Source organism: Molossus molossus, unplaced genomic scaffold (assembly GCF_014108415.1).
Source record: "Molossus molossus isolate mMolMol1 unplaced genomic scaffold, mMolMol1.p scaffold_m16_p_24, whole genome shotgun sequence".
NCBI classification, from domain to species: Eukaryota; Metazoa; Chordata; class Mammalia; order Chiroptera; family Molossidae; genus Molossus; species Molossus molossus.
Genome location: NW_023425360.1, coordinates 1486620 through 1511432, shown reverse-complemented (window position 1 = coordinate 1511432; position 24813 = coordinate 1486620). Strand labels below are relative to the sequence as shown.

Below are 24813 nucleotides of genomic sequence, written 5' to 3'. Positions count from 1 at the left end.
TACAGTCACAATCTGAGGTCCTGGGGAGTCAGGGCTGTGACACAGGAGGTTAGCGCGTTATGGCCCTGGCCGGTTTGGCTCAGCGGTTAGAGCGTCGGCCTGCGGTCCCGAGAGACCCGGGTTCGGTTCCACTAAGGGCACGTACCTCGGTTGCAGTTTGTCCCCGGCCCTGGTTGGTCGTGTGGGTGGCAGCCACTCGATGTGTCCCTTCACGTCGATGTTTCTCCCTCTCCCTCCCTCCGGCTCTATCTGAACAAAATGTCCTGGGTGAGGATAGATGGACAGATAAATAAGTAAACAGGAGCGCGTTACGCGCCGTGGGAAACACTGGGTGCCAGTGTGCAGCGTGTGGACACGTGTAAATACAACACCACGTCGAGCCCTGGCTGGTGCAGATCAGCGGTTAGAGCAGTGGCCCTTGGACCCAGGGGGCCACGAGGTTCCCCGAGGAGGGCGCGTCCCTGGGGTGCAGGTTCCATCCCGGCCCGGTGGGGGTTCATGGGGCGGCGACCCATCCACGAGCCCCTCCCACTCGCTAGACCTCAGTGGGACCGCCGGGGGCGAGGACTAACGACCAGCAGGGCGTGTGGATGCGGGACACACGGACGCGAGTGACAGCGGCAGGCGGAGGGCTGCGCGGCCGGGATGCGCACCGGCCCCGCGTCCTCGTCTCCGTAGAAACGCAGCGCACGACGCAGCCTGCAGACGGGGTTGGCGTCGGAGCACACGCTGCAGCGGTTTTCAACATTGTTTAAAAAAGAAAGTTTTTTAGAGCCGTGTCGGGTCCGAGAGCTGGCGGGACCCCCGAGAAAGTTGCGGCAAGTTGTCCAACGCCGCCGAGACGGCGGGGCCGCGGGAAGCGCCTGGGCCCGGCGCCTGCGGCCGACGCAGCGCCGACTCACCTCGCCGCCCGGGACGCGGCCTCGCGAGGCCCTGAGGGGCTCTCGGCCCGGCCCGCGCCGGAGAGAGAAACGTCGTCCTCTGGCGGAAGCCGAGCGGGAGCGCAGGCCGGGTCCGCCCCGCCGCGCCGGCAGCCTCCGCGGGAGCAGGGGAGGAGCCTGGGGCGGGACAAGATGGCGGAAGGGCGGGCTTCCGGAGCGGACGGGGCGGGGCCTGGCGCGCGCGCCCGCGGGGAGGCGGGGCCGAGGGGCGTGCCCAGGGCGGCTGCCGGAAAAGCGCGTCCGGGGGCGGGGCCGGCGGCGTGCGCAGGCGTGCTCGCGTGGCGGCGGCGCGAAGATGGCGACGTCCAGCTGGGTCCGGGCGGCCGTGGTCCTGCTCTGTGCCTCGGATCTGCTGCTGCTGCTGCCGCCCCGGGCCTGCGCGGCCGACGGCCCGGCCGGGAAGCCCGGCGAGGCCGCCGCGCCTCCGCCGAAGAAGAAGAAGGACATTCGCGATTACAATGATGCGGACATGGCGCGTCTCCTGGAACAGTGGGAGGTCCGCGGCGCGCGCACCCTCGGCCTTGGCTCCGTCTCGGCCCCGCTCCCCCTGCCGCCCTCCCCCTCCGGGTCGCTGCCTCCCGACCCCCTGACCTCTGCTCGTGCCACGAGGCCTCACTGGCCCTCTCGAGCCCACGCTGACCCCCCGGGCCCCCCGTCCCCTCGCCCCGCCGCCCCCCCGTCCCCTCGCCCCGCCGCCCCCGACCGGGCTCCATCCCTTGCCCTCGTCCACCGCTTCTGCGGCCTCTGCAGTCACGGGTCAGCCTCCCGCACGGAGCTGCAGTTGACCTTCAGAGCCCTGGTCGCCCCCGCATTGCCCCCCGTGGTCAGTGAGCCCCGACTCCGGCACGGAGACCTTTCCTCTGTCTTCCTGAAGGATGGGGGGCGTGGGTGGGGCGGGCTACGGCCGGGGTCACTCTTCCAGAGGGTCAGCCCAGGTTTAACAGGTCTCCCGTCTTCCAGATCGGTAGGGTTTCAGATCGGTTGACCCTTCGGGTGCATTTCCCTGGTGAGAGTTTCGTAATTTGGGGTAAATCCAAGGCTAGCCAATCTCTCTCCTGGAACTCAACTTTTTTATTTATTTTTTCCCATTTAAAAGAGCAATGACTTCTTTTAGTGAGAGGACGCCGTCTGAGCGCGCTGGAGACCGCGACTGCAGGGAGTTTGTAAAGAGCTCGTTGGATAAAGGTCACTGGCCCAAACCACTTTGCTGCGTTTTTCACGTCCAAAGGTGGTTGTGTTGTCCTGATTAATTTAGAGTCAGAATCCAGGGTTCTACTCGTTGAGTAACCTTGGGCAAGTCAGGTCTCCGCTCTAGGCCTCAGGCTCCTTCCCTCCAAGGCGAGATTTTACTGGACGATGCCTTCCAACTAATGTTTCATTGTTTTGTGGTTATCTCTTAGTGTGTGTGTTTGATAGAGCCTCTCAGGCCTGAGTTTAAGGTACATCTGATGCACTTGACCAGCAGAAAGCAGACTGTGTTTTCATGTCAACTTGCAGCTGATAGAAAGATTGGGGTAGAGTGGAGGGGGCAGAGACCACCAGCGAAGAGAACTAACTGCATGTTGAACTTCCTTCCCCATTTGCCATCTCCCGTGCAATCTGCTAGTCTGCGCCCCAGCAGAGAGCGTTTATCTGCCCAAGTGAGAACACCGCCTCGTGAGGAAGTCCTGCCCCGGAAACACTCAGAGCCTGAGCTGGACAAAAGGGGTGCTGCAGTGATGAACAGGGGGTCCTGGTAACAGTAGATAACAATACAAATAACCATAAACAAAGTAGGGATTGCTGAATGCGGGACAAAGAAAGTGCTGTGGGAATGTCAGAGGGTTTCTGGAAGGAAAGGGCATTTTAGATGGGCCGGGGGGCTGAGGGGGAAGGGCCTCCCTACAAGCAACAGGAGCAGAGGATGGGACGCGGGGGACCTGGGCAGAGCGGTGCAGTACTAAGAGCCTGTGCTCTGCAGTTAGACCCCCTGGGTTCAAACCACTAACTGGTGGTTTGGACTGTAAAGAACTTTCGTTTCCTCTCCTGCAAAATAGACGTGTTAATAGTCTCCAAGTAGGCAGTTCTGAGGACCAACTGAGAAAGCATGGCAAGGACCCAGAATATAGTAACTGATCATTAGCTTTGATAATAAAAATCTGTCACTCGGTATAAATTGGTTTGGTTGGTTGGAATAGACTGAAGCAAAGTATGAGAAGTAAAGATGGTGGGCCCAGGTCAGGCCAGGCTTGAATGCTGTGGAAATATCACAGCATAGAAGGAAATATCAGTCCCTTATGAGTTAGAAAAGTTGTATTGCTCAAATTTTACAATACTGGAATGTTTGTATTTAATCGTCCATAATTTCATCCCAAAACATCTCTTTGAAGCCCCCTTCTGTATGCAGACAGTTGTAACTACAGTGAAAAGCGTAGCATCAGTATGTTTTCTGCTGGTTTTTTTGTTCCATAATACTTTTAAAAGGCTTCAGAATATGCCTTGGAGTTGATGTTTCAGCTGTTGACGGTTCTTAAATAGTGGAATGTCACGGTTAGAGATCAACTTGAGCAAAGTTAATTGATTAGTAAAGTTTAGGAATAGGCAGGGAGAGCATCTGAAGGCAAAGACAACTTAATAGTTAGTAAAGTAACTTGCTCAAGGTAGCATAGCAAGTTGGTTGACTTTCCAAATCCATCCCTTTAAAGCCTGTTCTAACCATTTGCTGCACAGCCATACACCCTGGGGAACAGATGTGCAAGTGGGAGGTCGTGAGGACGAGCTGACGGAGCTGGAGGCTGCAGGATGGAGTGGAAGGGAGAATGGGAGAGATTCTCTTAACAGGACTTGGTGGCTGGTTGATCGTGTGCCTGCAGGTGACAGCCACATGAAGTGAAAGGACAGTTCCGATCCCAGCTGCACCCCTTGGTACCTGTGGTCCTCCTTTCCCTTCTCCCTAGAGCCAGGGCACGTCCCCCTGCAGGGAGCACGCAGACTGAGGGGCTGGTGTTTGCAGGCACTGCGGATGGGAGGCCTCCCCAGCATCAGTGGGTTGTTCTTTCTGTGGGGAAGCATATCCATTTCCATGGCGCTTTTTTGTAGGAAACAGTACTTTCTCCCGTGGCAGCAGTGCCCAAAACCAGCCCTGCTGTTTCCCTGCTATTTCTTCTGTGACTCAGCATAACATTTTTTTTTTAATTAATTTATTTTTGTTATAGATGTTTCTCCCCCCCCCCCCAGACACCCCTCCCGGTCCCGCCCCAGCCCCTCACAGCATTGTTGTCTGTGTCCATTGGTCACGTGCACATACATATCAGTTCTTTGGTTTGTCCCTCACCCGCCCCCCTGCTCTGAGGTTTGTCAGTCTGAACCGTATCAGCGTAGCATCTTTTGAGATTGGTATGTGTTGGTGTTTGTTCCTTGCTGTGCAGCACTTTGTTGTATCACCATGCCAGAATGTGGCCGTGTCTGCAGTCTGTCCCAGTGGGTAGCTTCTTGGGGGTGAAAGAGCTGTGGGAGCCGTCGTGTGGGGCTCTGTGGGGTGGCCTGGAGGGACTGCAGTACGCCCAGTAGAGGAGGGAAGCTGCCGCGTTTTCCTATTTTCTGTCATGTCCTAGACCTGCACCTGCTGACGTCCTTGGGGTGTCCTTGCCTCTGCCAGTCGCAGAGCACATTTCTGACGACTGTCGCTCCCCCTCCCACCCTCACAGAAAGATGACGACATAGAAGAAGGAGACCTCCCGGAGCACAAAAGGCCCTCAGCGCCTGTCGACTTCTCGAAGATAGACCCAGGCAAGCCGGAGAGCATACTGAGGATGACGAAGAAGGGGAAGACCCTCATGATGTTTGCCACCGTGTCCGGAAACCCCACGGAGAAGGAGACCGAGGAGATCACCAGCCTCTGGCAGGGCAGCCTCTTCAACGCCAACTACGACGTCCAGAGGTAAGCCCGCCCGTGTGCGGGGGCTGGGCTGTGCGGGGCTCTCCTGAGGCTCTGTCTAGCGGGGTGTTCTTTGAAGCATATTCATCAGTGGTCAGAGCCAGTAAGTTGGTTTATTTTTTTAGTAACTCATTATCTTTGTATGTTTAACCTATTTTATCTGAGTAAAAAGTGGTCTCACTTAGCCTCCTTGGGGCGGTCTCCACCCCGGTTTGGCAGTGTGCTCCCGCAGCAGTTCCTGGGGCTGGAGAACGCTCCGCTGCAGCTGCGCACTTCGCCTGGGCCAGACGTTACCTGGACTGCGGCCAACGGGTCTGGTTTCCACAGCTCAGTGCGGCCCGAACGCGAATTTTAAGGAGCTCTCTTTTCCTCCTCAGTAACAGCTCTAAAATTCGGGGTCCTCACGGGTCTCGGTTCAGGAAGGTAAAGAAAGACGTGAAGGAGCGCAGAGGGAGGAGGGGGCAGCCCGCTACCGCTGGCCCAGGCGCCCTCGGACAGGTGGTGCGTCGGCAGCGCGTGGTCCACCCAGACCCCTTCTCCTCCGTGCTCCCTGGGACCTGTGGAGCGTGGGGCGGGTGCACGTGGGCTGCTTGCCGTCACGGCCTCCGGGTCAGGGTTTCTGTCCAGCCCCGTGGACCTCTGACCATGACCCAGCCCCGCGGACCTCTGACCATGAGCCAGTTGGAGCCAGGGGCTTTCAGCCTCCGTCAGCAGAAGCTTCTGGCCACGGACACCTAACTGGGCCCCTGAGAATGTGAGACCTTCCAGCAGCAGCCTGGCCCCCCAGCACAGCCCAGGCCCTCTGCAGCCGCCTCGGAGCTGCTCCTCCTGTCCCCGGCCTGCCGTCCACCTGTCCCACCCAAGGCCCAGGTCCTGCTGCTGCTCTGATCTGAGCCGAGGGCTAAGTGTGCAGTCAGCTAGGATTTCCAGACGTTAAATTTCAGAAGTTCCTGGGCCTCAACATGTCAAGTTTTGTGCTCTGTACTCATGTAGAATTGTTTTCCTGGTTCACCCTTTGCTGGCATGAGTGACTGTGACCCTTCTCCCTGTCAAGGTTCATCGTGGGCTCAGACCGCGCCATCTTCATGCTGCGTGATGGGAGCTACGCCTGGGAGATCAAGGACTTCTTGGTGAGTCAGGACCGCTGTGCTGATGTCACTCTGGAGGGACAGGTGTACCCTGGCAAAGGAGGCGGCGGCAAAGAGAAAAACAAAACAAAGCAAGAGAAGGGCAAGAAGAAGAAGGAAGGAGACCCGAAATCTCGGGCCGCGAAGGAAGGCAGTCGAGCTGGGAACAAACGAGAAGACCTGTGACGGGGCAGCCACCTCCCCGGCACGCGGGGCCGCCAGCCAGGGCCTGGGGCGGGGCGGGCGTGGGAGACCGCACACCAGACGGAGGTCCAGTTTCTTCTGCCACGTGACTAGCTCGTGGTCAGAGGAGGAATCACCCTTGAAAAGCCTTCAAGTAAGAAGTTGTTTCTGTGCTAACATTGGACACTGCCAAATCCCGGTTCACTCCGAAGCCACTGCAGCCGGAAGCCTGACCGTTGCTTTTCCCCACTGAATCGGGGGGAGCTGCTGGCTGCTGTCGAAGTCCCCTCGACACCTGCTCTGGTCTCCTATGCTCGGTGTCTGTGCTTGTATCTCGTTAACTGGAAGGTACCAGGTTCTAATCAGACGAACGCTAAGACTCGATTTGATTGAATCAGGCTCTTCCCGCCACAGAAGCATCATCTTCATTGTGTGAGGTTGAAGCACGGAGCTCCAGATACGCAGCCGGCGCTCCGATGTGACCCCAGCCCTGCAGACACTGCCGAGGACAGAGACCCTGCCACTCGGGGGGCCCGAGTATCTCCTTCCGTCTGTGGACTTGAATCCTTGTCACTCACAGAGAACTCTGGCGTCTGTCAGCTGTTCGGTGGTCTGTGGAGTTCGGGGGTTCGTTCCGGGTCCTCCCCCAGGAACCGGCGATGCTGGTGTGCAGGTTCGCGTGTTCGTTGATGGGTTTAATGGAAGGCAGCAGTCGGGAGCCGGCAGTCCCCTGCGGGTGTGGCGCAGGCTCCGGAGCCGCCTCCATTCGTAAACACGAGTCTTTGACCAAGTGCCTGGGGTTGCTGTGTCTGTGTGGCGCACACGAGGCCCACCTGCTCGCGTCTGATTTCGCCGTTCATGGTGAGAGTCTGGGATTTGTATGCCGGTATCATTTTTAAGAACTAAAATTGTTTGTAAAAACTTTCCATTGTGATTTTAACAAAGCAGCACAGGTACGTGGTTAGAAAAGGCGTTTGTTCAAAAACGGTATCGAGTAGACGTCTGCCTGGTCACCGCTGCCACTCCCGTCCCTGCGGAGGCCCCGTTCATGTTTCCAAGAACGTGTGTCCCAGCTCACAGCGGCGTGGGCCTCCCACACCGGTCTCCCCTGGTCGGGCCCCTCCGCTCCCCGTTCTGCTCGGGGTGGGCTGTCTGCCCTGCCGGCCCCCAGCTTCCAGGCCACCCCACTGCAGGGATGAAGAGCCAGCCCGGCTAAGGTAGCTGTGGTCTCGGGCAGCCTGAACCCCGAGGTGAGGGGCTGCTGCAGGCCGTGGCCGTCCAGAGCCTCCGAGGGGGCCGTGCAGGCGCGCCCGGGAGCCAGCACTCACCCTGTCCTCGGCGCAGAGCTGACCCCGGAAATTCTGCCGCACGCAGAGATACCCGATCTTTGCCTAGCTGACCAAAAACAAGGGTGGTTTTATTTCATTCACTCCGAACAGTTATTGTTGTGTTGGCCGGTGTCATTTTTTATTTGACGGTCTGAGGGAAGAGAGGTCCGTGACCCTGACGAAGCAGGCATTGTGTGTCTTAGAAATTCTTGCAGCCCCCTGGTTTGAGACCCTGGTCCACGCCTGAGTCCAGCCGCGTCTGCAGCACGCCCTGTGCCTGGTGTTCAGGGCTTTTTCTACTTTCTATTTTTTAATCCTCATCCGAGGATACTTTTTTCAACTTTTATCTTCAGATAGAGTGAGGGGCGGAGAAACATCGACGTGAGAGAGACACATCGACTGGTTGCCTCCTGCACTACCCTGACCAGGGCTGAGGACCAAACTGCAACTGAGGTATGTGCCCTTGGCCGGAGTCAAGACTCTTCGTCCGCAGGCCGACGCCCTAACTGCTGAGCCAAACCGGCAGGGCTGGGTGCTTGTTTTACAGTCATTTGTTGCGTTTCTGTCGTCGGTGGGCACGATGGTCTAGAGCGGCTCTCCCGATCACTCGCTTCTCGGGAGACGAGGGAGCAGCCTGCAGCGCCCCGTCCGTGTGTCCGCCTGGCCGTCTTCCCGCGGCAGCGCCCCCTCTGCAGCCGCCGCGGCCTGTTTCTGCCGAGGATGCAGATGCGCCCTCATTGTGAAACTTGGGGATTCGGTGGAGACGAATGAGAATCACAGATAAATCAAAACTGCAGCTGTTGTAGGAGAGAAGTGCACAGTGCCAGGAGGGGCTGGAGGAGGCGAGGAAGGAGGAGTAACCCAAACAGGACTAGAGCTGCAGAGCCCTGTGGGGGGGTCCGGAGAGGGAGGGCGGCAGGAGGTCCGTGAGGACCGGGCTGGAGAGGCAAGAGATGGCGATCGGGAGGGTGTTTCCGGAGCAGCCTGTGGGTGAAGGCGGCCCTGGTCAGCAGGTTGGCGTGAGGGCTGACCCACAGTTGGCCTGCAGTCACCAGCACTTGGGTTTCAGTGGTTTGCAGTACACAATGCTGTGGCGGACGTTTAAATATTACAAAATACTTGGGCAAACAGGTTTGTATCTGAAGGGCAGATTGCTAGAACAAACACAGTTTAACGTTTTGATGCAGTTGTCAGATTGCTGTCCCCGCAGTTTGTCAACGGCCTTTCCCAGCACTGGCCTCGGACCCTCGCCAGCCCCGCCCGGGCATTCGCTTGCCAGGTTCATGGGTGTGACCCGCAGTGGTGCCCCTGAAGCCACCACACCAGAGGAGACACCGGTGACTGGCAGCCCCCCTGCCCCAGCGCCAGGGCAGATGCGTGTGGGGAGCCAGCCTTCAAGTGCTCCCCGCCCAGCCCCCCACCCACCCAGCTTCAAGACGCCCCCCAGGGACACGGAGCGGCCAGGCGCCGCCCAGCGAGCACAGACTCACGGACAGAAGTGTGCTCAGGGTGGGAAGGACAGATGCCTGGGCAGGTGTGTTCTTTGCACAGGGGTTTTCGGGTCCCGTCTAACACGTGCATGGCGTCTCTGGGCTGTGAAACGAGTTTCAACCCCCCACCCTCATCCTCACGCCCTCTGGTGTCTGGTCATGCTGACGTTTCGGTTCTTCTGCTGGTTTCTTTGACTAGTAAACCTTTTCCTTCTTTAATTCAACCAACTTAGTATGTGAACCTGAGCCAGGTTGAGGGATTCCGCAGACTCCCTCCCGACCCTGGTTGAAGTGCTGCCTGCACACCGACAAGGCGCAGGGTGACCGCTCCCCTGCAGCAGCCAGCCCCTCGTCCCGTTTTCCGCCGGCTTCCTGCGGATTGTTCCTCACTCCGAACGTCAGTCATTTTGCTAGAAAAAGTCATTAGCGTTGGTTTTCAGGGATCATTTTTTTTATATACCCCTAGAACCTGCTGTGTCATTTTCAATTGCAGATTCGCTTTTTTTTTATTCTTTTGGAAAATGTATCTTCCATTGTTAAGTTATTCTTGGTTTTGTGTTGGAGTTTGGGGTGCTAGTTTTTTCTTAGCTCTGAAATGAGTTACAATTAAAAAAAATTTTTTTTTTGTTAATCCTCACCTGAGGATATTTTTCCACTGATTTTTTAAATAGAGTGGAAGGAAGGGGGAGAGAGAAACATCCATGTGAGAGAGACACATCAATTGGTTGCCTCCCACAAGACCCTGACCATGGCCGGGATTGAACTCGCAACCCTTCAGTCTGAGGGCTGACGCTCTAACCACTGAGCCAAACCAGCCAGGGCATGAGTTTAAATTTAAAATTTTTTGTTCTATTCCTTATCTCACTGAGCTTTTTGGAATTTACACACACCTCCCAGTTATCCACCTGTGAGCCTCACACCTGCCCTGCCCGGAGGTGTGGGCAGCTCCGGGTACAGGTGACCAGCCCTGATTGCAGAACCACCTCTTCCGCAAGACCCCTGTCGAGTGAAGTGCAACTGGTCTCCACCTTCCAGTCCAGAAAACCAAGGCACAGCGGGGGCAGTCGTTCAGCTAAAACCCTCTAACGTGATCACTGTATCCCCATGTGGAAGTCGGTTTAAAATGGAGGGATGTGTCCACTAGGGGGCAGCAGAGACAGGCCCTGCCTCAGGCCTCACCACCTGCTGCTCTGACTTGCCACCCATCCTCCAGGGAGAATTCTTCAGCTACTGTTTGAATTAATAGATCGCTCGAGCTGTGCTTGCCAGATGTCTGGAAATACGCAGACGCCTCCTCTCTGACTTTCTGGTCTCTGTGTGCTGGCGCCCTCCGTGTATCGTTTATTGCATTGTCATGGCAACCGAAAGCAGTAGGCACTGTCCTATGCCCACCTCCACACAAGGGAATGAGGTGCGTTTTCTGCAAGGCCACATCGCCAGGAAGGGACAGCCCGGATCTGAACGCGGACACACAACAATAGCCGTCTGGTGTGAAGGAATCCAATTATAGCCATTTATTTTTGTCAGATCAGCAAAAAATATAATTTTTGGTGTGCGTCAAAATTTCAATAATTAGTTTGTGTTCCATGAGATGAGAAGGTTGAAAATCACTGCATTAGTTCTTGGAAGAGAAAGAAGCAGACCAACAGGGCATTTCATCAACCCGACGTTTCTCAGAGACCCACTTCGAAGGAGACAGGGCGGGCAGACAGGTGGCCTCCGCGGCGCGTTCACGTGATGCAGCGGGTCCCGCAGCGGCGCCGTGCACTCTGGCGCCAGCGGAGGCCCTGGGACACTTGCGAGCTGGCCGAAGGACTGACTCCCCAAACGTGACATTTGAGACAGTTCATTTACCTGGCAAGGACTTCTCCAAGGGCATATGTAATAAATAAATAGAAAATATATCTATTTTCATGGTGACACCTACAAGAAATGTTTACATACGAAACACACTATACAGCTTAATTCCCGAAAAAGGACCAGCTATTTCGGCAACAGGAAGAAGACGAGCATTCCAGAGGCGTGCGTCTCCTCGAAGCCCGGCCCCGCTGGACGCTCGCGCACGGAAGGACGGGCGTTCTGAGCAGTGGGAAGCGCGCTGCTGCCGAGAACACGCCGACGGCGGCTCCTGGCGAACGGACAGGTTCTGCGCAGGACTATGTACAACCCGGGATCCTCGACAGACACTGAAGTGAACTGAACCGAAGACTATTCCCGGCCACCGGAAGTGAGCGCATCCCAAGTGGTTCACAGTGTGAGACCCTCGCACAAGAAGAGTTTGGAAAACTCCACTATGGACAAGAACATGAGGTCACTAACGCACCTCCCCTTCACTGCTCTGCCAGGGAAGGTCCTTCGCGGCCGCCGTGTCTTAGAGGCACGGGGCCCTGTGTGCTGGGGAAGCCTCTCTGGCAGTCGGCTCGGCCTGGGGAGTGGACTTGCTGACCGACCACAGGTGCCGCTGGGCAGAGGGAGCCAGGAAGGCCCTTGAGCAGAAGGGCTGTGGTGGGGAGGACGGGCCGGCCAGCTCGACAGGAGGCCAGAGCCCTGTGCTCACTAGGGTGGAACCACAGGTAGTCTCCCCTCTTCGGGGAGCTCTCAGCTCTCCCGAGGGCAAGGGGGAGAGAGGCCTAAGCAGTAGCCACAGGGCCTGGGGTGGACCCCAGAGAATGCCCGGGCGGGCAAGCCCCACGCAGACCCTCCTGCAGGACAGGCAGCACCGGCGGGGTGGCTGCAGCATGTGCCCGCGGGCGGGCCGGCAGGTGGTCTGAGCGAGTGGAGCCGCCCGCCTGTCTTCTGCAAGCCCCATCGCCGTCTCCTACGGGAAGCCTTCCTCCCCCCCGGCAGGCGTGCTCTTTCCTCTGGACTGGCCTTCGTTCCCATTTTACATTCCGATTTCCCTGCTGGCCTGCGGGCACACATCCCTGACTGCCTGTCCTACGGACTGCCAGCCCTCACTGGGCACCCCGCCTCCCTGGGTGTTCTCGTCTACTCCTCTGACACCGAAAAGCCACAGACTTCTGGGATCTCCGAATTGAAAGGGCAGCTGGTCCATCTCCACAAGCTCTGAACACCCTGCCGTCCCGCGGAGGCTGGTCTTTGCCCAGGACAAGCTCTGAACACCCTGCAGTCGCGCGGAGGCTGGTCCTCGCCCAGGACAAGCTCTGAACACCCTGCAGTCCCGCGGAGGCTGGTCCTTGCCCAGGACAAAGATGCCCAGGACACCAGGGCTCCTTTTCCTTCTACCCCTAACGTGTGCTGGGAACATGGGTCTGTGAGGGGCCCAGCACCCAGTCCGCATCCCTGCCGAGTGGACCCTGCTGCCAGCGTGGCCCCTCCACCCCCCACCAAAGAGACCGGATGGGAGAGGAGCGCCCAGGAGGCTGCAGGGAGACCAGGCCTCCAGCACCGGCCAAGCCGCCCGGGCTGCAGGTAGACACGTGGAGGGGCAGGAGGCACCAGGGGCCCCAGGCAGCTGCTGGGCGGGGGCTGGGGGGGACAGCCCCCTGCCCTGGTCTGCTGCCAAGAGTCCACCCCCGCAGTCCAGGTGGGGGCTGGGGACAGCCGTCCTCACAGCCTCTTCTTCCTCAGCACAGGCACGGGCACCACCTGGAAGATTTTGGCCTTGTGGTCGTCGGTGTCCAGAGTCACCCAGGTGGGCCGGAAGCTGCCTTTGAAGCCAACGAATACCATTTTCTCTGAAAGGCAGGGATGAGCTGCATGAGCAAACACCTGAGACAGCGGTTCCACACCCCCCCAAGGCGCTCACCGCCCCGCCCCCACCCCAGCTACCGCTCCCCAGCTGCTCTGCACTGTCCCCTGGGAAGCACTCTGTGCCCAGCTGCTGACAGTGCCTGACGATTGTGTGGGGACAGGTCTCCGCTGGGCCTCAGCGCCACCTGTGCAGATGACCCCGTGGCCACTGGGGAGTGCCTTCCCTCCCTCTCTGGAGCGCAGTGACCCTGGGGCGGGAGCTGAGGTCCCTGCCTCGACTAGGAGAGCCAGGGTCCGAGTCACCTAGCGCGTCCTTTTCCTCGTCTCTGTGCAAACAACACGCCTGCCCACGGGCTGCTCAGGACGACGGAAGCGGCTCAGCAAGGTGCTGGGCGGAACGCGACAGGGGCTCTGGCGGGCGCGCTCATTACTGTCTGCGGTTTGTCCGTCTCCCTCAGCCTCCTAGGGACCCTCTGGACAGTCTGCTGCTGACGCCACCCTGGCGTTTCTGTCCCCCCGCTGCTTCCCTGGGGTCCAGTCTAGTCCAGGCCTCAGAAGAACGGGTGGCCCTGGCCAGGCCACAGCTCTCCGGGCGCCTGGGGCAGAGGCCGCAGGCTGCGCACGCTGGCCATTGGCTGCGGAGCTGAGGCGGCGCGGGGCCTGGCCAGCCCAGGGAGCGGTGGAACTGGGGCCGTCAGACCAGGCCGCTGTCTGCTGATATTTTGTTGGGGAAGAAGGGCCTCTTGCTGAGCAGACGGCGCACAGCTCTGGTCACTGTCTGAGCCCACGCACAGGGGAGGTCTGGGCGGCACCTCGCCCACCCGGCAGCTGCACTCACCTCTCAGCTTGAGCCCCCTGTCCGCCCCGAGCTTCTCCAGCACGCGAGTCCATGGGCCTCTGGAGACGTACCTTCCCTTCGAAGCCACGAGAACGATGGAGCTGGTGAGAGAGGGGCGGTTCCAGGATGAGAGCAAAGTGGGCGAGGGCCTGGGGAGGGCCGTCCACGGGGGGGCGGGCTAGCAGCGCCAGGGGCCCGGCCAGCGGCTTCCCCTGCGTGCTGTGCTGACCGGCTCTTCCACGTGGTGGCCACGTCCTGAGCACGCCTCCCACACCTCGCTGCACCCTGCTCGGTGTGCTTGCCTCTGTCCCCAGAGAGGCAGAGCAGGGACCGAGCACCCTGCCGGGCAGGCCCTGTGGGGCGGGCATCCTGTCCTGCTGGGAGCGCGGAGAGGGCCTGGGCAACTACGGCTCAAGGAGAGTTAGCCTGTCGTGTGCCTGTCGCTTCCCTTCCTGGTCAGGTAGGACAGCGCTACTGCCCTGGTTTGCAAATGGGGAAACTGAGGCAAAGTTACTAAGGATCTGAGAGGACCTGCCAGCAGGGGGCCCTTGGGGGGGTAGAGGCTGGAGCAGTGGGTGTGCCCAGCAGAAGGTCCCAACTCCAGAAACCCACGTGGGCGCAGGGAGTGTCCACTCGCCTGCCCTGGTGGTGTTCAGGCCACAGTGCTATAGAAACAGCCTCTGTGATGGCAGAGAGCATGCTGTCCCCCAGGAATGGAAACGGCAGAAGCCCCATGGGGCCTCCAGTTCCCATCTCAAAGGAAGCTCACGGACCACAGACCACAGGCCAGACTGGAAACTGGGATCCTGGATCTGTTTTTCCACTCCTCCCGTGCCCCCCTGGGAGCAGGAGGCACCCTGTTAACAGGCAAAGGCTCAGGACAGACGAGGCCGGGAGCATCGGGAACACATCCTCGACTTCGGACCCAGGCTCTGTCCCCGTCACTCCCATTCAGAGGAGCTGAAGTCCCCTTGGCTGGGCTAAGCCTTCCTGCTGGGGAGGACTAACAGGAAGGGTCTGCCTGCGGGCAGGGATCCGGGTTAGCTCCTGGCCGCAGGACAGCAGGACAGGGCTGGTCAGCCCCTGAGGGCGGCACACTCCTGCCCGGGCCCCTGGCCCCTGGCCCCTGCCCGCAGCAGGGAGTCGCCCTCCGGGCGGCAGCCCCGAGAAGCAAGGTCCGAGCAGCTGCCTCTCCTTCCCCGGGGCCCTGGTGCCGTGGTGGCCCCTGGACGGGGCGGGCAGGGCAGGCCCGGGCCAGGACTACCAGGAGCAGCAGCGGCTGACAGCACGGGGGGAGTGTGGCAAGAGGGGAAAGAGACAGAGGAGGTGCCAGCTGTGTGGGTGGCAGTGACGATGTCACCGACACAGGGAGGCCAGGAAGACTGCCGCTTTGGGGGAGCACACAAAAACGCCTGGCGTGTGGCTCCTGGACTGAGTGGCGGCCCAGGGACCGAGAGGGCCCGGTTCGATCCCGTCGGGGCACATGCCCGGGTTGTGGGCTCGATCCCCAGGAGGGGGCGTGCAGGAGGCGTCAATTGATTTCTCTCTCACACTGATGTTTCTGTTTCCCTTCCTCTCTAAAAAATCAATAAAAACATATTTAAAAATAAAAAATAAACGAAAAACCAGTTCCACAGGAGACCTCTAGGTGGCGTCTCCAGGCAGCCATTGGGGGGCCTGCCTTCAGGAGAGCTCTGGGCTGGAGGCGCTGAGACCGCTGGCATCTGGATGGAATTAGCCGAGTGGGAGGGATGAGGTCACGCCGGGAGGCTGCCATGCCGGGGGCGAGGGCCAGGGCAGGCTTCCCACTGGTAACCGGGTAGCGGCTGCCTGGGCCTGACCTACATTCACAGGCCCTGGCCCCAGCAGGGGCTCCCAGCCCCCACCGTGGCCCCCCCAGGCGGCACCGGGAGGAAGGCGGCCCGGACCCACCCGTCAGGGATGGCCGCCACGTGGTTGAAGAGCTGCCACGGGATGCCCTGCAGGATGGCGCTCCGGAAGCTCGCGTGGCTCAGCACCCGCCCCCGGCTGCCGTCAATCACCACCACCTGGACGCCGTCCTCCGAGCTGGGGTACCTCTTGCCGTCCACCTGCCGACCAGAGCCACAGGGGAGTGAGGCGGGCGGGTCCCCTGCAGCCTGCACTCAGGCTGCCCACACAGCTCAGAACAGGACCCACGGGAACCAGCTGCTTAGCCTCCTGCTGTGGGCCGACTGCACCCCCGAAGGTACGTCCGCCCGGCGCCTGTGGGGGACTGAGGTGGCACAGGTCTTTGCAGACGTGATCAGGATCCCGAGGCGAGATCGTCCAGGATTTAGGGTGAGCCCACATCCAGTGACTACTGTCCTTATGAGAGGCGGGGGTCGTGTGAGACTGGGCCCAGGGGAGAGGGCCAGGTGAAGACAGGCAGAGGCTGCAGGGGCACCATGGACGGCGGCCGCCCCAGGAGCGAGCGCAGGCGAACCGCCTCCCCCGCAGCCTCCCGGAGGGACCACCTTGCCAGCACCTGCTGTGGACGTCCCACCTCCAGAACCGAGAGGACACACGTCTGCTGTTTTCACCCACCCAGCCTGTGAGGACACCCCGAGGAGACACTGCCCCTGCCGGGGCCCCAGCTCACTGCAGGCCGGTCCCTTACCACCCAGCCTGTGAGGACACCCCGAGGAGACACTGCCCCTGCCGGGGCCCCAGCTCACTGCAGGGCCTGGTCCCTTACCACCCAGCCTGTGAGGACACCCCGAGGAGACACACCGCCCCCTGCAGGGGCCCCAGCTCACTGCAGGGCCTGGTCCCTTATCACCCAGCCTGTGACGACACCCCGAGGAGACACTGCCCCTGCCGGGGCCCCAGCTCACTGCAGGGCCTGGTCCCTTATCACCCAGCCTGTGAGGACACCCCGAGGAGACACTGCCCCTGCCGGGGCCCCAGCTCACTGCAGGGCCTGGTCCCTTATCACCCAGCCTGTGACGACACCCCGAGGAGACACCGCCCCCTGCAGGGGCCCCAGCTGACTGCAGGCCGGTCCCTTACCACCCAGCCTGTGAGGACACCCCGAGGAGACACACCGCCCCCTGCAGGGGCCCCAGCTCACTGCAGGGCCTGGTTCCTTATCACCCAGCCTGTGAGGACACCCCGAGGAGACACTGCCCCTGCCGGGGCCCCAGCTCACTGCAGGGCCTGGTCCCTTATCACCCAGCCTGTGAGGACACCCCGAGGAGACGCCGGCCCTGCCGGGGCCCCAGCTCACTGCAGGGCCTGGTTCCTTACCACCCAGCCTGTGACGACACCCCGAGGAGACACCGCCCCCTCTTGGGGCCCCATCTCACTGCAGGGCCTGGTCCCTTACCACCCAGCCTGTGAGGACACCCCGAGGAGACGCTGGCCCTCACCTCGATGTAAGCCAGGTCGTTGAGAAGGTGGAAGAAGCGCTGCTTGGAGCTTTCCATCTTCACCTCCAGGAAGTGGTCCTTTGTCTTCTGGGGAACAAGCAGTCGCGTGGTTGTTAGCTCCAGTTACAGCCCAGCGAGTGGCCGGGACGTCCTCTGCCCCCCACAGGAAGGTGCCGGGGAGCTCAGCAGGTGTCCCCAGAAGACCCTGGTGGTGTCTGGGCCCCACTGAAGGCACAGGGGCGGGCTTGCCGCCTGCACTCACCAGCTGAGCGCCAACCAGCTTCCGGGGCATCGGCACATCCACGGTGGCCCTCTCCGCAAACCTGGGGTAGGCGGTGGCGGTGCAGTCGCTGACGCCCGCGTTCTTGGGGATCAGAGCTTTAATCCTGATTCTCTCACAGCCCCTCACGGAGCAGAAGGCGAACTTCTCCCTCTCATTCTGGGCCTTCAGCCTCAGGAACAGCAGCCTGCGGGGGGCAGAGGGCGCGGTCAGCACCACCTCAGGGCCGCGCTCCTGGCGCCCCGCTCCTGACGCCCCGCACCTGGCACCCCGCTCCTGATGGCCCCGCTCCTGATGGCCCCGCTCCTGATGGCCCCGCTCCTGACGCCCTGCACCTGATGGCCCTGCACCTGATGCCCCGCTCCTGACGCCCTGCACCTGATGGCCCTGCACCTGATGCCCCGCACCTGAACAGGACACTGGTTTATGAGTCAGCACCGCTCGCTCTGGGGCCCCTGCAAACCCTCACCCAGAACACACGAAAACACTCCAGCGCCTAGTAACCTGGGACAACAGGCACGTTCAGAGTGTGAAACGTGTGTGGACCCTCCGTGTCGGCCTATTTACTTTTCCTCTGCCCCCAGGCGTGTGACTGGGTTACCCAGTGTCCCGGCTGACAGCAGCAGAGAAGGCAGGTGCCCTGAACCTGAGAGAGAACCACGGACTGATAAGCCACAGAGACAGTTACGAAGAGCCCAAGGGTTAAGAAGGCCCCGAGTCTGTGCCCCAGCCGCAGCCGGAGGGCACCGCTGGGTAGAGCCCAGCACAGCCGGGCTGGAGATGAGCCCGCAGGACGTGCTCAGTGGCCGGGGAAGGCACGGGGCAGGGGTAGTCTCCTCCGGGACGGCGCTGGGAAACGGGACCACCTCGCACCACTCACGAGAATAAACCCAGAACAGACTCAGCACTTGACACGCAGCACCTGACGCCACCACACAGAGAACAGAGGCGGCGAGCGCTCTGGCGTTGCTCTTAGCAGAGCTGCTTTGGGGTATGTCGTCTTGTGCAAGGGAAACAAAAATCATAAACCCACGGGACGACATCAAACAGAAAAGTTTTTTTGCACAGTGAAAGAAACCCCAAAAAATGAAAAGAAACCCTGAATGGGAGAAGCTATTCACCAGTGACACTTGCCACAAGGGCTAACACCTAAAATACATAAAGGACTCCTACAACTTAATACCAAAGAAACAAACACGCTGACTGCCAAATGGGCAGAGGACCTGAGTAAACACTTCTTCAAAGAGGACAGACAGATGGCCAATAGACGTGAAAAAATGCTCAACATCACTAATCGTCAGAGATGGAAGTTAAAGCCACGATGAGAGCCTGCCCCACACCTGTCAATAAGTCAACACACAGCAAGTGTGGAGGGTGGGGAAAAGGGACCCTCGTGCACCGGTGGTGGGAATGCAGACGGGCAGCCACTGTGGAAGACAGTATGGCGGTTCCGCAAACAACGGAGGATGGAGCCGCGTGTGACGCGCAATCCTCTTGTGGGTACGGACCGGAAGAAGCCCGGCACTGATGTGGGAAGAGAGAGGCACCCCCGGGCTCACGGTGGCGCTGTGCACAGTAGCCAAGACCTGGAAGCAGCCTGTGCAGGGAAGATGCGGATTGTGTGTGCGAGGGAATGTGACTCGGCCATGAGAAGGAAGGGAATCTTGCCACTTGTGACCTGGATGGACCTGGAAGGCAGTATGTGAACTGAGATAAGTCAGAGACACCCTATGATCTCACTCATGTGTGGAACCTAAAAAACGAAAGAAATGAATAAATAAAACAGAAACAGACTTAGACATACAGGAACAAATTGATGGTTGCCAGAGGGGAGGGGTTTGGGGGACTGGGTGAGGAAGGTCCAGGGACGGAGACGCATCGACTGGCAGTTACAGAACAGCCTTCGGGCTGTGGAGTGCAGCACAGGGAACATAATCAATAACATCGCGATACCTGCACCGGGACAGACGGTTACTAGAGTTACCAGAGTGATCGCTTCATAAGGTACATAAATGTCCAATCTCTATGTTGTACGCCAGAAACTAATATAATACTTAATGTCAACTGTAATGGAAAAAATGTATTTGAAAAGCACAGCATAATCGTCAGGCAGCATATAAGTTAAGCCACCAACAAAAAGGCTGAATTGTTCAACAAAATCTGCTTCGAGGTACCGGGACCCCTTGCCGGTTCCATGTTCTGATCAGAGGGCCTGCCTGTGCGGTGCCGCTTTGCGTCCGGAAAGTCTGCATCTCTGGGACATGATTTTACAAGAAGAGAAAATGTGACCGACGGCGCCAGGGGAACGCGACTGCTCGGCTGATGTTCTTTAGTCCTAACACCTTCCACTGGGTAGGAGGGACACTGAATTCCTCCTTCATCTCCGAGGACTTTCCTTCACGCTCCAGGCCCGTCCCCGCACTTCTCCCCGGGGGAGGGGCGCCCCACTTGGCAGGTGGGTGTGGGTGTCAACAGGCCCACTCATGGGGGGCACTGTCTGCTCCTCTGCACCTACGTCGTGGGGTGGGACTCCGTGTGGGAGCCTGTGTAGGTTCCGTGCCCCTGGGCGGGGGCACACGGGGGCAGCGAGGGAGCCTGTGTAGGTTCCGTGCCCCTGGGCGGGGGCACACGGGGACAGCGAGGGAGCCTGTGTAGGTTCCATGCCCCTGGGCGGGCACAGGGGGGCAGTGAGGGAGCTCTGTCCCCCCACAGCCCTGTCGGTGGGGAGACTGTGGCCCCGCTTCACCTGCGGGCTGGTTTACAACGTGTGGGAAAGGGGTGCTCTCTAGGGCCCCCGACCCCAGCTTCTCATTCTTAAATTCTAATCTCCTGTCATCAAACTGATATCTCATAACAGGAAGAGAGCACTTCCTCCTCCTGAGGACATTGCAAGGGTGGAAAACGGCCACGCGGTGACCCCCGCACTCCCAGGGGCGGCCGTCCACAGTGCCATCGCCATCACCGTGGGGAGGCGCTGCTGTCCTTAGATGTCAGGCTCTCGCCCTGGCTGGTCTGGCTCAGTGGTCAGAGGAAGGCCCGTGGTCCAAACAGTCCGGGTTAGACTCTGGTCAAGGGCATGTACCTTGGTTGCATTTTGTCCCTGGCTGGTCAGGGTCGTGCAGGAGGCAGCCGGTCAAGGTGTCTCTCTCACGTGGATGTCTCTCTCCCTCTCTCCCCTCCCTTCTCCCTCCCACTCTGTCTGAAGGTAAATGGAGGAATATCCAAGGGTGAGGGTTAAAGAAAAAGAAGATGTTAGGCCCTCTGCAGGGGAGGGGCCCGAACAGCTCCCCCGTCTCCCCCTCATCTCTCTCTTGATCGCACCCCGTGCCGCTCAGCACAGGGTGAGGGCCTCGAACACAGATGTCTCGCTCCACACACAGCACCAGCAGCCTCCGCACACCCCGCCCGACAGGCCCTGCACTGACCGGCCCCCACGGCAGGCGGCTCTCGGGGTGCTGCACAGGCCGCGGGAGGAAGTGAGGACGCGGCCACGCGGCTCCTACCCTGAGGCCTCGTCCCAGTAGTAGTGGCTCCGGCCAGGGACGCTCTGCTGCACCTTGTCCATCTGCAGGGTCCTCACGAAGGTGCCCGTCTTGGACGTCTGCTTCAGCAGACGGTTGTGGACATCCGAGAGGATGGAGAAGCTGGTGCCTCGCGGGTAGCAGAGCCCCACGCGGATCCAGTCGCCCCTAGAAGCCAGGGCACAGTGGGTCACAAGCCGGGGGAGGGACCAGGACCCCCGGCGGGCTCGGCCCTGCCTGTGCCGGGGATGCTCCAAGAACACTTGCCGCTGGTGGTGCAAAGTGTTCGAGGAGAGGGCAGGACACTGCCGGGGCCCCTTGGGCTTCTGCAGGGTCTGCGTGGGGAGCTCCCCTCGGAACTCTGGCTGGAAAGAGATCTTCTTTCCTGGATGTCAGCTCAGTCTGCAGGACCCGGGTCAGCCCCTTCCTGGCCGCTGACTGCAGGCCCGTGTCACGCCTTCTGCGTCATGTTTTCCCATCTGATAAACATCTGCCTCACAGGAATACTGGGCATAGAAAATACTCAACCGCCAAGACACATGTGAAGCTCTATCCAGGTCAATCTCAACCCCACAGAAGCTCCTCCCCTCTTGAAAAATGGTAACATTGTCGCAGATACTTTTGGGCCTTGTATTGAGCACAGTGGAAGGCCGGGTCCTGGGCGAGGTGCCTGCCTAAGTGACCGCACTGCACCCCGGTGTGGTGTCACTATCCCCCTCTCCTAGACGAAGGGACCGAGGCTCCAAGGGGTCACCCGCACCCAAGCGGGGCTCAGTCGGGTCTTCAGGGTCTGAAGCACTGGGTGAGTCCCCCCTGCAGGTGCTCCTCCTGCAAGGGGGACTCACCAGCCTGAGGTGCCGCGGCCTCACCAGCGCTCAGAGCTCCGGGCCCCACTCACTTGTTGAAGTTGATGAGCCAGATGGCGAGCTCGGGGGGGGCCGTGTGGTTCCAGTGGATGGTGTAGCCCTTGTGCAGGGTGATGACTGGCTGGTACTGCTGGTAGTGGGTGCTCCTGGTCAGCGCCCCCTCCAGGAACAGAGGGTGGCTGGGGAAGTCGTTCTTGATGATCTTCATCCGCAGGTTACTGGTCTTGTAGGCCTGGATGTACATCTTCAAAACCCAAAAAGGAAGCACACAGCGGGGCAGTTACAAGGAAAGATTCCAGGAGCGTCTGGTTAGCATGCGGCTCAGACCCACTGTCAAGGGCACGTCCTCTGAAGGGGCCTTCTGAGGGCACAGCCGGAAGGCCCAACAGGGCGCGGCTCTGCTCAGCGCGCCCCGCGGCGCCCTGCGCTCCCTCGGAAAGCGGAGTCCCGGAGACCCCGGGGGAGGGCGGGTGGTGGGTTTCACAGGCTGAGAGCAGGGAGCAGGGACGCAGAGACACCTGCAGGTTTAGCTGAGGTGCTTCGAGTGCACTGAGCTAGAAGAACCGCGTCGCTGAGACCGGTTTCCCGCCCCCCTTTCTCAGGGGCACGGCTCGCGCTGCACCTTCGGGGGACCGGGCCGGCGACACGTTTCACACGCCGTATGTGAACCCCCGCAATCTCATTCAGGGGACTCAACCATCACCCCGACTCTACAGATGAGGAAACCGAGGCTCCAGAACCGGAGTGACTCGCCCAAGGCCATGCTGTGAGGAGGGCTGGAGCCGGCCCCGGCCCCCGGCCCCCGGAGCGCTCTTCGCGCGCATTCTGCCTACAAAGCTTTTCCACGCTGAGGTTTTGTTGTTTTGATTTGTTTTGTTTGTCAATCCTCACCCGGGGATAATTTCCCATTGATTTTTTAGGTAGAATGGAAGGGAGGGAGGGAGGAAGGGAGGGAGGGAGGGAGAAAAACATCAGTGTGAGAGACACATTGACCGGTTGCCTCCCACATGACCCTAACCGGGGCCGGAGATCAAACCTGCAGCCCAGGTTCCTGCCCTTGACTAGAATTGAGCCCATGACCCTTCAGTCTCTAACCACTGAGCAACACCGGCCAGGACCACTGAGATTTTAAAAAATTCTCCTGGGTGAGGAGGAGAAGTAGAAAGAAGGAAAGGAGGGAGGGAGGGAGGGAGGGAGGGAGGGAGGGAGGGAGGGAGGGAGGGAGGGAGGGTCCTTCGGGGCTGGCACAGAGCACAGAGCACAGAGCACAGGGCCTGGCCTGCAGCAGGCCCTCACTCAATGCTCACCCCCGAGGGAGCAACCAGAGGCGACCAGGAAGGTGTGCTTTGCCCCCACCTGTGCGTAGCGTCCACTGCAGATGGCCCCTCTCCAGTCGGGGACGTCGATGCAGTCAGGGTGCCGGACCAGCCAGTTGTCAGCCTTGGTGAGGTAGGAGCCAGGGTACTCGGACACGGAGCCGTCCACATCGTGGAACACCGACGTCTTGTCCCCATCCATGTCCAACTGGTTGAACCAGGGCCCGGGCTCCCCGAAGAACACCCTGGAAGTAATCTAAACACAGCCCGGGAAAGTCAGGAGGTGAAGGGAGACTACGGCCATCATCAGGCCGGGGCAGTTTCAGATTCCGGGGACATGACACCCCAGCCGAAGCAGAGATGCTCGTGGGCGCCGGGGAAACCACAGCTGACCTTGCAGACGAGGCCCGAGAAATGCCAGCCCCTCCCTGCGCACCAGCTCCCACACCCTGTGGGGTATTTTGGCCTCTGCTCATGGGAGGGTCGGCTGCTGTGGGTGACCTGGCCTCAGGCTTGCCAGGCTGCAGAGGTGCGCAGGGCACACGGCAGTGAGCGTGTGTGTGTGTGTGTGTGTGACACAGGGGTTGGTGCAGGTCCGCGTGAGGGCGTGTGCACACACGGGAGGGGCATGGTGAGTGTGTGTGTGTGAATGACACAGGTGTTGGTGCAGGTCCGCGTGAGGGCGTGTGCACACACGTGGGGAGGGGTATGGTGAGTGTGTGTGTTACAGGAAGAGTCTTTCCACACGGGCCTGGAGATGTCCGTGACTGGCCTTTTTCAAGCCCTGTGGCCTGAGCAAGGAAATTAGGTAACTTCAAGTTCACATCTTCTCCCCGGGAACTGGGCAGACAGAGGGCGGGGCAGAGGGAGGAGGAGGAAAGGCCTGGAAATCTGTAACCCAGGACGGAAACACACCAGGGGCCTGGCCCTGCCCAGTCTCCGGGCAGCGGCCCTGCTCTCCCACCCCAGCCCTGCCTGCCGCGGTCTGTGTGCTGCTCCCAGGGAGAGGCGGACAAGCATCTTCAGCAAAGATTCCCTCACACACTGCAGCTTCTTCAATTAATTGTGCCAGCTCAGGTGGCCCAGTCACGAGACTCAGAGGTCCAGAGCTCGAGCACGGGAGGAACAGCCTCGGACCCTGGAGCCCCGCGTACGGCTCCCTGAGGCCCGGGCGGGCTTGGCGCAGGGTGAGGGCAAGGGGCACCCGGTGCAGCCTGACCTGCGGGCACCCAGCTCGTACTTTTCCAGTCTGGATGCGGACAGAGCTGGGAGGTGGCCCAGTGTGCTCGGAGGAGGCTGTGCAAACCCTGTGGTGGTGGCAACAGCTCAAGGCCGGCCCCAGGGACCCGTGACTCACTGCCTGGATCTGGGCTGGCGGGAGCCGGCCGGTCTCACTCACCGGGACGTCCTCAAAGGCAATGTCGGACACGTTGTTGTGGGGGCAGCTCTGCCAGGCGTTGTTCAGACGGAAGGCCAGGGCGCTGGTGTGCCGGCCCTCCAGGGCCACGAACTTGCGGAACGTGCAGCTCTGGATGTTGATGGGGCCATCGTAGATCTGAATGCCCCGGACCGGGAAGTTCCTGCAGCCAGGGAAGTCGAGGGTCAGCGAGCCGCTCAGTGTGCCCCCCGAGGTGGACGGCGACAGAAACCTCCTGGGCGAACGATTCCTGCCCTCAGCAACTCACCCTCCACACAACACTGTTGACTCACCAGTTCGCGGGGAAAGCATTAATGAACATAGTAAATGTCAATAAATGGTGGCTGGACGATGGATGGATGGATGGATGGATGGATGGATGGACGGATGGACAGATAGATGATGGATGATGGATGAAGGATGGATAGATGATGGATGGATGATGGATGGATGGATGAAGGATGGATGGATGATGGATGGATGAATG

General features: G+C 60.1%; 2 protein-coding genes across 2 annotated transcripts in view; one reads left to right on the top strand and one right to left on the bottom strand.

The window, feature by feature from the left end:
- Positions 1-1236: 1236 nt before the first annotated feature.
- Positions 1237-7237, top strand: MESD (mesoderm development LRP chaperone). Its single transcript, XM_036277958.1, has 3 exons — positions 1237-1437; positions 4628-4860; positions 5912-7237. The coding sequence occupies exons 1-3, from the start codon at positions 1237-1239 to the stop codon at positions 6168-6170; spliced, it is 693 nt and encodes a 230-aa protein (XP_036133851.1). The 3' UTR covers positions 6171-7237.
- A 4981-nt stretch (positions 7238-12218) lies between these two features.
- Positions 12219-24813, bottom strand: part of LOC118640929 (cell migration inducing hyaluronidase 1) — a 44641-nt gene continuing 32046 nt past the window's right edge. Inside the window, exons 20-28 of the mRNA XM_036278007.1 lie at positions 24309-24489; positions 22950-23165; positions 21626-21837; positions 20710-20895; positions 17189-17393; positions 16927-17013; positions 15470-15627; positions 13538-13638; positions 12219-12683 (exon numbers count right to left, since the gene is read on the bottom strand). Coding sequence (XP_036133900.1) covers positions 12556-12683; positions 13538-13638; positions 15470-15627; positions 16927-17013; positions 17189-17393; positions 20710-20895; positions 21626-21837; positions 22950-23165; positions 24309-24489 — 1474 coding nt within the window. The 3' untranslated portion in view covers positions 12219-12555. The remainder of the gene's footprint in view (positions 12684-13537; positions 13639-15469; positions 15628-16926; positions 17014-17188; positions 17394-20709; positions 20896-21625; positions 21838-22949; positions 23166-24308; positions 24490-24813) is intronic.